The sequence below is a fragment of the Arachis hypogaea genome, chromosome 20 (assembly GCF_003086295.3).
Source record: "Arachis hypogaea cultivar Tifrunner chromosome 20, arahy.Tifrunner.gnm2.J5K5, whole genome shotgun sequence".
NCBI lineage: Eukaryota > Viridiplantae > Streptophyta > Magnoliopsida > Fabales > Fabaceae > Arachis > Arachis hypogaea.
The window spans coordinates 139,960,036-139,973,177 of NC_092055.1; the positions used below are offsets into that span (position 1 = coordinate 139,960,036).

The 13,142-nt window shown below is 31.0% G+C and overlaps 1 protein-coding gene across 6 annotated transcripts; it reads right to left on the reverse strand.

The window, feature by feature from the left end:
* Positions 1–6,597: 6,597 nt before the first annotated feature.
* LOC112783438 (uncharacterized) lies at positions 6,598–12,992 on the reverse strand. Of its 6 annotated transcripts, none has more exons than XM_025826389.3 (14): positions 12,824–12,992; positions 12,575–12,734; positions 12,437–12,483; positions 11,567–11,834; positions 11,023–11,366; positions 10,623–10,908; positions 10,445–10,512; positions 9,847–10,098; positions 9,087–9,162; positions 8,714–8,790; positions 8,571–8,620; positions 8,243–8,327; positions 7,626–7,717; positions 6,598–7,448 (listed from the first exon to the last, which is right to left on the reverse strand). In XM_025826389.3, exons 2-13 carry the CDS (start codon positions 12,723–12,725, stop codon positions 7,664–7,666), a joined length of 1,758 nt encoding a protein of 585 aa, XP_025682174.1. In that variant the 5' UTR covers positions 12,726–12,734; positions 12,824–12,992; the 3' UTR covers positions 6,598–7,448; positions 7,626–7,663. The 6 variants fall into 6 exon arrangements, with proteins under 6 accessions (XP_025682174.1, XP_025682172.1, XP_025682170.1 ...); XM_025826387.3 differs by having other exon boundaries at positions 7,626–7,724; XM_025826385.3 differs by having other exon boundaries at positions 7,623–7,724.
* Positions 12,993–13,142: the final 150 nt, after the last annotated feature.

Here is a 13,142-nt window from a genome sequence, read left to right on the forward strand (position 1 = left end):
AGTAGCTTCCAACGGTGATCAGGAAGACGAAGACGAAGTGGCCAATGAGTGGTTTGGTGTCTCTGAATCTGAGGATGGGTGAGAGATTGGGGGTGAATGATAACGGGTGAGAGATTATGGGTGAATAACGGGTGAGAGATTATGGGTGAACGGGTAAGAGATTGGGGGCGAATGGTTGCAAGTTGGGGTTGCAACGCCGTAAAGAATGATGTGTGCCGGAAATAAGATTAGGATTAGGTTAGGGTGAAATGTGAATTGAATTCTTGAAAGGCTGAGAGACTAACATATATATATATATATATATATATTTTATTTATTTATTTATTTTTAATTATTATTGTGCGAATCTACGGATATAAAGCAGATATCCGCGATCTGATTCTTAAAAGGTGTGAATCGGATCGTATCCACAATTTTCAGATTAGATGCAGATATTTACCTTAGATCTATAGATATGATCCGATCCATAAACACCCTTATGTTTCTCATGGTCTTGGATATGTCAAGGAAAGCATAATAAATGCTACTCTCACGATCATTAATTACATCAGGGAAATCATCAATGAAAATTTTGGGTATCCAAGAATTTGAATAGGCGTGGAAAATTTTTTAGGGATGTTGTGGTGGTTTTGTAAAGAGTTGGAAAACAAAAGATAGTGCTCAGAGAGAAAGCACATGAAGCGAAGTAAAAGTAGGTATGGTCGTATGGATATTGAGTCTGTTGGTAACTTGCGTGGTAACAGTAAAGTTTTTGAAGTCCAAAATAACAACTTTCATGTTTGAGGTCTTGGAAATGGAGTGGAGGAGTTGGTGGAGGTTGCTGCGGCGAGAAAGTTCGATGCAGAGGATGCGTAGGTGGAGATCAGCGGAGAGTGCGATTAGAGGGAGGTGGAAGAAGCCAAGAGGGTAATGGAGGATTTAGGGTCCTTATGGAGGATTTAGGGTCTTTTATTAGAAGGTCCGAGACTGTTTTATTCTTTTCGTACACGTAGACACTTAACTGATATGTGTATAAATTTGGATGTCAATTTAACATTTTTTATTAGTGAATTATGTCGAAAAAAAGACAAAAAATTGTTATATTTGATGAAAAAAATGTTAAAATTATTCTGTGTATTAATTTTTAAAAAAACTAAAATGTCTATTTTTAAAAATTTTAAAGACTAATTTGAATCATTATTTTTTTATTAAAAAAAAGGGGTTTTGTCAACCATCGCATCCTGCTCGCACGGCGGGACAAATCCCTTTCCTTGATTGCTCCTTCCCATGTGGCCGGCCGATCATGTCTAGAAATATGTGGACTTTTTTCCCCTTGTAATGCCTAAGATTCTATCTTGTACGCGTTAACCTGACTCACGTCAAAATCTTCTAGTTATCAAAAACCATAAATTTCCTTTAAAAACAAAAGAAACCTGAATTTAGTCTTTCAAAAATTAGATATTTAAGCTAGCTGGTCTACTTTTGTTTGAGTACATTGATGACAAAATGTACAATAGATTGTAGAATGTACGGAGATGAAATACTTTTAATATATCAACTTCTGTTAGTTGTCAATGAGATACATCCGCAAGGTTTAAAATTAAAATTTTGCAAATACGTGTTTGCTTGTACATTTATTTACTGGTTATTAATTTATTATCCTCCATTTTTTACAAGTTATTAAATTAGAGTAAATAATTTAAATTATTTTTGAAAACAAATGAGTAGTAATTGTTTGTCATGAATATGTTTTTGGTTAATAATCAGTAAATTGTAATATAAATTTTACAAGTTGATATATGTAAATTGCTAAAGTAATGTTAGAATTTTTTTATTAAAGATAGAAAGACTCAAAGTCACAATTTTGTAAGCGAGTATAAAGAGAACTATAACCCGTTGCCTAAAGTAATGTTAGAATTGAAAAGAACTAATTATAAATATTAATTATTGGATAACATTAAAACTCTAAAAGACAATTATTCATCGGTAAAAGGCAGATTACTTTAAACATGTATCATATGTTTTTTTGTGAATAAGATAAGATATTGAAAATAAGACATAAAAAATAGAAATATAAAATTTAGTAATCTTGTATTTTATTTGGTAATAAAATAAAATAAATTATAAAATATAATTTATTTTTAATTTTTTATTAAAAAATTTAAAAAAATATATAATAACAAAAAGTAAAATTATAAAAAATTAACAAATATAATAAAAAAATAAATAAATAATAAGTTATTTTTTCTGTTAATATCTTTGTGTCTTTTCTATTAGGATAAACACAAAATACACTAATTTAATATTTTTGGATACAATATCTCTGTACATATCTTATCTATCAAACACGATTCTATATTTTTATATCCTTATCTTAGTGTCTCTCTATAAACAAACATAATCAGCGCTAAGAAAACAAAAAGAAAGCAACCAGAACACAGTATTATTTTATAATTATTTTAACTAACAAATAACATATTTTTTCACTCTCTTGTTTTTTAAGAAAAACAACATAAATATTAGTTAAAAGTTAAAACGGATATATGTGTCCGAGACTCCTAGTTGATAAACAATTATTCATTCTTTTTACTACTTTTTATATTCTTTATTATTTTATTAGATTACTTAATAATTAACACACACACACTATATATATATATATATATATATATATATATATATATATATATATATATATATATATATATATATATATATATATATATTTAAAATATTAAGTGGTTATGACGTTTTTAATCACCAAACTAAGTTTTAAAATCAATAAGTTTTTTTACCGTAATATATTATTTTATGAAAACATTTTATCATATATTATTGTAATATTAATATGTGAACATCTAATTATCTATTATGTCTTACCTTATATGCTTATAGTGATAAAAAAATTAAGGACGTAATTGAATAATGATTTAAAATTAGTTTACAGATGTAATAGTCAATTATAATAATAATAATAATAATAATAATAATAATAATAATAATAATAATAATAATAATAATAAAAAATTTAAAATTAGTCAAAATATTTTAAAAAGATAAATTAAACAGCAAATTACTCTTATATAGTTATATCTCATTGGAAAATTGTAAGTATACTAGGAACATTAGTGTTCCAGTTATTTTAATTATTGATTTCAATTAATATATATTATATATATTTTTTATAATTCAGATCAACAGTTAAAACAAGTGAAACACTAGTGTTTTCGATACACTTGAAACTCTTCCTATCCCATTATATAATAGACAAATACTAAATATATATCTTAATTTTGAGAGCAATTTACATAAATAAAATAATTGAAGAAAAACGTTACGCAAATATAACATTAGCAAACTCCAGACATAAATGCAACAAATACAATTGTATATAATCCGCTACACCTTGTAGCGGAACCCAGATGCACGTAATCCGCTATACCCTTTCGCAGATTACCTTGAGAGCATGCATAAGATAAACTGCTATACCCTGTAGCGGTTTATGACAAAATTTTGTGAAAGAATAATCAGCGGATTACGAGGAGAGTGACTTATTATATAAACTTGTGTAATAGTAATAACCAATGTAGCAAAATGAACGAATTGATACAAAATGTAATCGTCATTTGCACAAATAGATTGTAAAAGCTAACTTTTAAAAACTAGTTTTTTAAAAGTTGTAGGCATATGTATTTGATAAATTAAATTAAAAATAATTTTTAATAAACACAAATAACAATAAATGCGTTTAATAAAATAACTTTTAAAATTTAAAAATATTATAATAGATATTATCTCTCTCTAAATTTAAAATTTAAATATTTATAATTAAAAAAATTAGAAACCTATTTATTTTTTACCCTTTTATAAATAAATACCTAATTAGAGATATTGATGCATGAATCAACCCTTCATAAATTCATTAATTGGAGAATTACTATTCTATAGAAACCGTTTATTTATTTTGGTCATGCTATGAATGAATACTTAATTAGAGATAATGATGACGAATCAACTTATCATGAACACATTAATTAGAGAGTTTGATTTAAAGTCTACGATATCTTCTTTTGTAAATATTTTTTTGAAAAGAGATGATGACTTGTTTTTATATTGCAGCATTATTTGCTTTCATAACTAGAAATAAAACCACATAAATTTTTTTTTTGTTGAATTATAAGATTTTTTTTATAGAGAATGAATAATATTACTTTTTTTTATAAATTTATATAAATATAAAATAAAAAAATTTATATATAAAATAGTATATTTTAAAAATAAGAGTAACAATATTATTATTTTTATTTTAACTTTAACAATATGTAATAATTTTATTTATTAATTTTGAATTTTTTTAAAGAACCAAAGAACATCTTATCTGTATTAAGTAGGAGTGATGACAACTAGCAGAATTTTTAATACTGCAATATTTACACATATGAACTGGCATGAAGTAGATTTTTTTTTAAGAAATAAACTCAACATAATTAGGTGGAGCAATAAAGAGAACAAAATAACTAATAAAAAAAGAAAAATAGAGAAACAGAAATAAAAATAAATCCAAGATTATTTTTGCCATATCATCAACAACCATTAGAATTAACTCTATTCCACTAGTAGTAGTTGTAGGATACCAATTAATATATCCTAAAATTAACATATCTAAATTTTATATATTTTTTAATTAATTAACGAAATATAAAAGAAAAGTAAAAAAAAAAAGTGAAGAAAAAATATAATAGAGTACAATTGAATACTTATAAATTTAAACATGTCAAGTTATTTTTTTTTCAAATTTGAATAGATAAAAAATGGGATAAGTACTTTTTTCATCCTCTGGGGTCAAAATCAATTTCGTCCCTGATCTTTTTTTTCTTATTAAAATCATACTCAACGTTACAAAACGTTGTAAAATCATCCTTTTGTCCATAAATAATATTTTTTGGACAATTTTACCCTTTTACAAAAATAAAAAATATTAAAACTAATATTAAAAAACAAAAGAATCCGTGAAAGGATATAGTGGATTATGTGCATCTGGATTTCGCTAAAAAATGTAGCAGATTATATACAATTAAATTTATTGTATTTGTGTCTGAAATTTACAAATGTTATATTTGCATAATATTTTTCTTCAATCATTTTATTTATTTATGTATATGGCCCTAATTTTAATGAGTCTAAGAATGTCAAATTCACTTGTACTATCTTAAAAAAGCAAAAAACATATAAGTATACAATTAATTAAAGAATGATAAGGAGCCTAAGAGAAAACATTTCTTGGAGTCAACAAATGCTAGTAAGAATACAGTGCAACAAAAGCTGGTTTAAAATAATAGAAGAAATTCTAGAACCATTTTAAAATACAGTGCAATTCTTCTGGATCTCTTTCCATTCTTAATTTCTAGAATTAGCTTATAAGTGAGCTAGCCGTGCTGTTGAAGGAAACTCCGCGGAAACAAAACATTACCAAGTCAAACTTTCCGCTACAAATACAATCTCCATTCTAGAAAAACTGTTTAGCGCTTACAAAGCCAAGATTAGTTCTTACTCTGCGTGTATTAATTTATTATTATATCACAAAATAATTAAAAAAAAAAAGGAGAAAAAAATAATGACGTATCATAAACGTTGAACCACACCACCAATTATAAATGGCTCTCTGAGTGTTCCACTCCCAATTAACATCCACAACTACCTTCAAACAAAGATCCCCTCTAACTGAATTATTAGTCACTAACAAATTATGGAACGTTACCAGAATTTACTTGAAGCTAGACCTGCATCTCACTCCAACTTCGAGTTCCCCAAACCTAATTCCCCAACCGTTCCCAACGACGTCGTTTTTTGCGGCAAAGTCATAACTCGTCAAAACGGACCGGATCCGGAGCTCAGTAAACCAGAGGCTTTGGCCAAGCAAAACTCCGGTCGGGCCAACGGGTTTACCGCCTTGCTTAAATCACCGTCCTGCATGGAAAGGCGGTGCCGGAGGAGCTGCAGTTCCAATAAGCGTTACAACGGGATGTTTGGAACGGTGAAGTTTCCGTTGCAGATGGATCTGAGTGACATTAAGATGAGGCAAGAGCGAAATGAGCCCGTGTCGTTGCCGAAGTTTCCGGCGGAGGACGACTCCAGCGACGGAGGAGAGAGTTGCTGGGAATTGGTCCGGCCACTTAGGCGTCGGGGAGCATTGATGAGCGTCTTAGCTAAGGCCTCATGTGGATGTTTTCCCATCTTTTAGGATCGTTTTTATTTATTTTTTTATTTTACCAATTTTTCATTTTAAATACTTTTTTACATATATATACTTCAGAGTTTTGTAAATTATACATAGTCATATTAATAAAAAGTTAAATATAAAAGTCTTAGGACTTTGGTTATCCAAAAAAATTGTGGGAATTATGCGTTAATTGCTTAAAGCATACTAAATTAAATTCAAAACAATAACAATACAGCGTTTTTTAGACCAAATCCAACAAAATCGCACATAAAGCTGCTGCTGCTTCTTTATTGATATAGCAAATAAATTTTGGTTAAAAAAGTACAAAAACTTATCAATATAATACAAAAATTATATTACAAATAGAATGCAACAGAGAGCCTATATAGTGAGAGTAATTAGATAAGAAATGCAACAGATCCATAACAATTTTGATTTCCAGTTATACGTTGATTACAAATAGAATGCATGATGCAAAATTTGGACATTTTCCTGATCCACACCTTTGATTTCATTGGTTACCTACTTCATTCAACCTTGAAGGAGATATCTCAGATTTAAGGAATCATATGCACATTTTGCAACATGGTGTGAATCCTTTAATGAATATTCCTATGTGTTCATTCCATACACTGTAGCTTCCCTCCCAAAACCCCCTTCAAAAATTTAAGAAAATGTTTCAATGTGGTCAACGCCAACAATCCTGCACTGTATTCCCCAACTTGTAGTGACATTCAACATTTCAGTGCTAGTTGGATGATGAATCAACTGTTCCATGCCACAAAATACAGATCATGTTGTACATTCAACCATCAGCAGCGCTACTCTGCCACGGCAATCCTTTGGAGGGTTGATGGATTAGCCAACTTCCTAAATTACATAGTGATGGAGACTCGCGTGAAGTTGATTGCTAAGAACCGTTATATGATTTGATATATTTGACTAAATTTGGATCTAACGGTTCTTATCACATGAAGACAACTGTATGTGAATTTCCACCTTACATATCATTTGCAGCTGAAATTTCATTAATATCATGTGATTTAGAGAACATCATTCGGTACATTGGGTCCCTGCGCTCCAAAACATGTCTTTCCCAATCCGATCTAACCCTAAAAGGGTTTTCTTCAAGCCACTCACTTTGGCCATTGTTTTGACTATGCATCAAATCAAGCTTACCCTTGCCATGTCTTAAAAATTGTTCTTTCATTCTCATTGCTACAGCTTTGACATCAGATTGCAAAAACACCTGGAAGATATCAACAATGCAAATAAGCCTTGATACATAACAAACAAAGCTCAGTAAGTCACCCATATGCATAACTGTGTTACTAATCAAGGAAACTATTTCACTGTACTTCAAGATCCATTACTCTACTCAGATGTGACAAACAATGATAGTAGAACTCCTCGAAAATACAACTACCTTCCCGTCAGGTGCTAGAAGATCCACCGCTGCTTCAATTAAAGATCTCTGCAGCATCCTCCACCTATGCTCAGGTTTATTGAAATCAGGATCTGGACACTACAGAGAAACAGAATTTCAAAATTAAAATAAAGGATCCGTAGTCAATGGATAAAGTAGAAGAACATTCAAAACAAAGTTATGATTACTCGCAAGTCACAAGTAATGTCATACTAAAAATAGTTTATATCCTATATCCAAGCTGTAAAATATAGTTATATTCATAGCAGATTGTAAGATGTTAAGCAAATCAAGTAGAAGAAATTGTGACATAATAAATAATCTATTCTAAGTCAGTAGTGGGGAATGACTAAAGCTTACATGAATTGTAAGCATTTTCTGCATCAGCAACCATCTTTTAAGACTGTTCAGTATAGGAAGATGTAAAACTGGTCTCTAGAGATAGGGAAAGGAAATGAATTCTTTCTCACATAGCTAAAAGGGTAAGGTGGTATTTTCTTTGGTTTTTCAGTGGTTGACCCTTCTATGCTGACCTCATCCTTTTCAGGGTGTGTAACAGAAATCAAATATAATAAAATGAAGCTAGAGTTTAAAATGTAACAAAATTTAAGCTTGACCTGTATTGAGACAAGAACTAACTCTCCCGGGTAAGTAGAAACAATTGAACGGAATGTTGATGTTGCATTAGTAGCAATAAAGTGCCTACAACAGGGAAACCAATAAAGCAAAACTTACAAAGTTAGCCAAAAGAACAACAGTTCAACTACAAAACAACTTGAAAATCCGTGATGCACTATCTTATGTCCCCTTAAATAAGCTCAAAAGGTTTTAATGACTGCCATCACTTGGTCGTGGTATTGATTAAAGATAAATTGCATCCTATCTTGGCCATCTAAAAACCAAATCGATGCTGCTTCTATTCTACTTGGATAGCAAGAGTGTTACCCATTCTTTATGCCAAGTTGAAGAATAGAGTCCAAACAGCGCAAAACAAGCTGAAAAAGATGTTAATCGTTAAGAGACAGATAGAAGTTTTGTATTTTGCAAGAAAAACAGGCCACAACAAAGGGGATATAGCAAGTAGGAACCTTTTCATTAATCTCCAAACCAAGGAAGTTTAAATCTTGCCTCCTCCTAGCCATTTCGAGAAGAAAAAGTCCATTACCTGTCATTTAAAACACATGTCAAATGAGTCACCAAGATGTATCACTTTAGAAGCTTCCACTTCCACTCCCTTCTGCCGCCTAAAACGGGAACTTCCTTACAACAATAGTAGTGGTAGAAACTTGAAAGTTCAACAAACTGATTCTTAAAATCCCTAAATATTATTTATTGACAAAAGTTTTCAGATTAACTGCTCATGTAATTTATAGTATTTGTGAACTTCTAGAATATATATGTTTTCATTTGCATAATTTTACTAAATACTTGTATAGTGAAAATTGTACAAGAAAAATATACCACTTCCTATATCAACAACCAGAGGCTGAGCAGGGTCAGAATAAACATCCTTCCAGTTGATTTCAGATGGATAGGCCTGCAAAATATAAATCATAGGTGACAATAATATCATTAATGCAGAATTATTTTTAATGCTTTGAGTTGCTAAAAGAAAGTTACCCATGATCCTGGAACTATGTTAATATCAATATTTATCCCCAATTTGCATTATTCTTCTCCTTATCTTAAAGCATTATTCTTCTCCTTATCTTAATATTTTTTTTTCATCATAAACATATATATAGTCATCATAAAAGCATACGTAAGTTCCAAAAACACCAAATACTCAGCAATAAAGATCTAACAATAGACACAGTATTAAATACTAGCAAAATAGCAATTATTTAGTGCATCAGGGCATCAGTTTTCGGAATCATTGTCGAAGCTGTGATTCACGGTTCTGGCTTGTAAAATACAATTCCAATACCAAATCTACAAATTTTGAAGCGTGTACGATTCAAGCCATTGATCTGAATCACAGACCCTTTGACTCATATCGACTCACACAATTCACGATTCAGAATTGTGCAATTTGACTACAATTTTAACTGCTTCATTCATTTGTGGTCCATATATTTTCAGTTTACAGTCATAGTTTCTCATTAACATAATCGAAAGAAAGTTAATCATATCCAGAAATTCTCAGGCCAAAATATATACAATTGAACCACAAGATACATGCAAGATAGGTCATGCAAAATATGAAGGAACAGTTTATTACTCTGTCTAGAGCCATAACACCAGGGAGCTTTCTTCCTTTGAGAAATTCCCATACAACTGAGGCATTCTCAATCATACTTGTAGAGGACATCGGACTTCTTTCCTGGCTCATCAGTTGACAAGCCGTGTTCCCAACAATGGTTATGTTACAGTTGCTTTGGCTCAATTGTACAAGAAATTCCACCAATTTAGAGGCCTGATTTGTGCACTTATTGGAATCAACAAATTTCACTGGACCAATCCAAAGAATTTTCTGTATTGTTTCAAAGAAATAAAAGATGTTATGTGGTGTCACATGCCCTCATGACATTTTGAACAGATGTAGAGTACAATATATTAAATTGAAATATCATTACTTATTTATGTATGTTGCGCATATCAACTGGATGTTATTGATTACAAGCACAAATTTGAACTAAAATTAGCAGATAATCCAAAGGCATGAAATGCCTTTTACAAATTAGCCATCCTATAAGCCACAAATAAGATATCGACCCAGATGTCTTATTATGATATTTTACTATGACAACTTATAAGAAATTAAACCAACAGCATCTTATGCTTGCACTAGACTCTACTCAAAATAAATTACTATATACCTTGCAATTTGCAAGAGAGGAACATATTTCATCCAATGATGCAGGTCCAAGGTCAACAGGCACCCAAACTAGGTCAAAATCAATTATGGATCAGTTTTATTTTGCTGGAAAAATCATATCTCAGACTCAATATCTAAATGTCACAACCAGCATTATCAATTTGATGAAAAAAGCTCACCATCCAAAATGCCATGAGATGGAAATACTTGCAATTGCTTAGGATCACATTTATTCCTACACCAAAAATCTTTTGGATACAGAATCTCTATATTTTTATCCTGAGCAAGTCTAACTATATCCAAGGCTTTATTAAATGACTTATGATCCACCAAGTTCTGAGGAACTGATACTCCTAATGCATGCATTACTTGAAATGCCATCATTCCGACAAAGACAAACCCCTGGCATCTGGAAGCTAGAAACTCAAAGGAAGCTGCTTTATCATAGAAGTTTCCGCCCCCAATCTGGATTGAATAAGAAACTAACAGTGAATAAATTTAAGATTAAAGGAATACAAGCCATCTTGAATGGAAGAGTTGTCTCTGAGAACTAATGCTACATCAGTGGCTGAGACATACAATTGCAAAATATGGTTTCCTACTAGCTTCTGCAATATTCTTCAGTATAGAAAGCCTCTCCTCAAAGTGAAAACCAGCTATACAGGCATAACAGAAACGAGTAATACCAACAGTTGATGCTAGAACTTTATGAGACTGGGAGAAGGAGTCATTGACAAAGATATCAACTCCTGATGATAATTCTGTAGCAAACTCCAAAGAATTGGCAACTTCCTCTTTAAAATCAGAAAGATTCTCAAGCAAATAAACATTCTCTTTCTTGAGGTCTGTAATCTTTGATAGTTTATTACAAGAAATGCCTTGCAGTGGAACAACTTGTAGTTGAAGAATTTCTGTCAAAAAATCTGTAGAAAATACCATAAATTATATAATATAGAAGGTCACCTATATAAAGGAAACAATTTCTTAATATCATCACTCATGTTGATTACATCTTAGCACTTCAATATTAAATAAATCTTTCCCACCTTTGTCTCTGTTAAGAAAAATGCTAAAGACTCAAATTTGCAAATATAAACAGATCATAAAGAAATGATTAGTGTACCTGCAACTGAAGCTTGACAAAGAAACTCTGAATTATTCATGTCCCAATCACTGACCAAGATTACCTTTGCTCCCGCATCATATAAATATTTAATTGTAAACCTTGCATTAAAATCTGATTGAATCTTCTGGTCACTCTCTGGCTTGAGTAATATGTTAGAATCAAATCTGACCATGACAACTTTTCCAATAAGCTCCTCCCTAGGAAATTCTCCAAGAGTTTGTATATGAGGAATACCATTCAACTCTTCTCCCTTACTAACATAAATCTAAAAGTGAAACCTTTATACTTAGAGCCACAACAAAATACATTCATGTAAAAGAGAGAAAGAGAGAAGAGACAAGAAGCAAGCCTAGACTACAACCATTAACAACATAACTCATTTTAACCGGCCATGCCATGCGATAACATCAAAGCGAAGCCAGAATCGCTTTAGTGAGTGTCTCAAACTTCATACATTTGCAATCTACCTTTCACTATGCCTAACTCTATGTCTCGCTCTCACTCTCTTCCCCTATATGCAACTCATCCAGAACAAGAAAATACCAGTTTTCCTTTGTGAATGAATCCTTGCAAATTGATTTTTCACATGACCTGATCATGTGTTATCACTGACCATGCATTCTCTAATATCACATCTTGTTTGGCTCCCATATTTAAATGAATGGTGGGAAATCACACATGACATGTGACATGGTCATGTGAAAATCAACATAAGAGAATCCTTTCTTGCTTTCCTCTATATGCAATCAATTGTAAACAAATCAAGTAGGATGATTAATACATGAGGAACTAAATTTAGTGTTCCAACAATATCAAACCATAAGATTGTAGTTGTAGCAAAAAGTAGGGATCCAGAAACTGAATCACCTTATGCTTAAGTGTGCTCTCAACATGACTTGCTAACTTCTCACCCACTGTAAAAAAAAAATTAACATCAAATAAGACACGAGCAAAACTAAACAATAATAATAACAATAATAAATAATAATTAATAAATAAATAAACCTTGCAAAGCCAGTGAAGCAGCATAATGCTTATGAAATTTCGGAAATTTTCTAGTATAAGAGCAAATTCGTTGCTTAAACAACTTGGGGAAGTCATGGAAACTTAATTTGTTTAGAAAGACTGTGCCATGGAGTAGATTAACGTGTCCCATCGGTTAAAGCTGAAATTTGAAAGAGCATTATTTTAGCAACAAGGAAATCGTAAGAATTTAATAAACACGAAATTGAGAAGGAGGAAATGGTTGCTCACCTGAATGCTAAGACATTGAAATATATAAATAGATAACGAAAGAGTAGAAAACTTCACTTCTGGAGAATTGGGTAGCTTTGGATGTTAACTCTGTTCTTCTTTTTGTTTTTGCTTTGGAATTTGGTTGGTTTTTAGTTGATGTTGGTTTCTTAGGAAAACTGGTCGAACCGTTTTGACCACGGGTTTACAGATTCAAGTAGATTAACCAGGATTCAACCAAAATAACCATGCTATACAAATAAGTAATAACTAAATAATATTTAAGAAATAAATATTATCATTAATATTTTGATAATAGCCCTTTTTCTTTATAAATTCA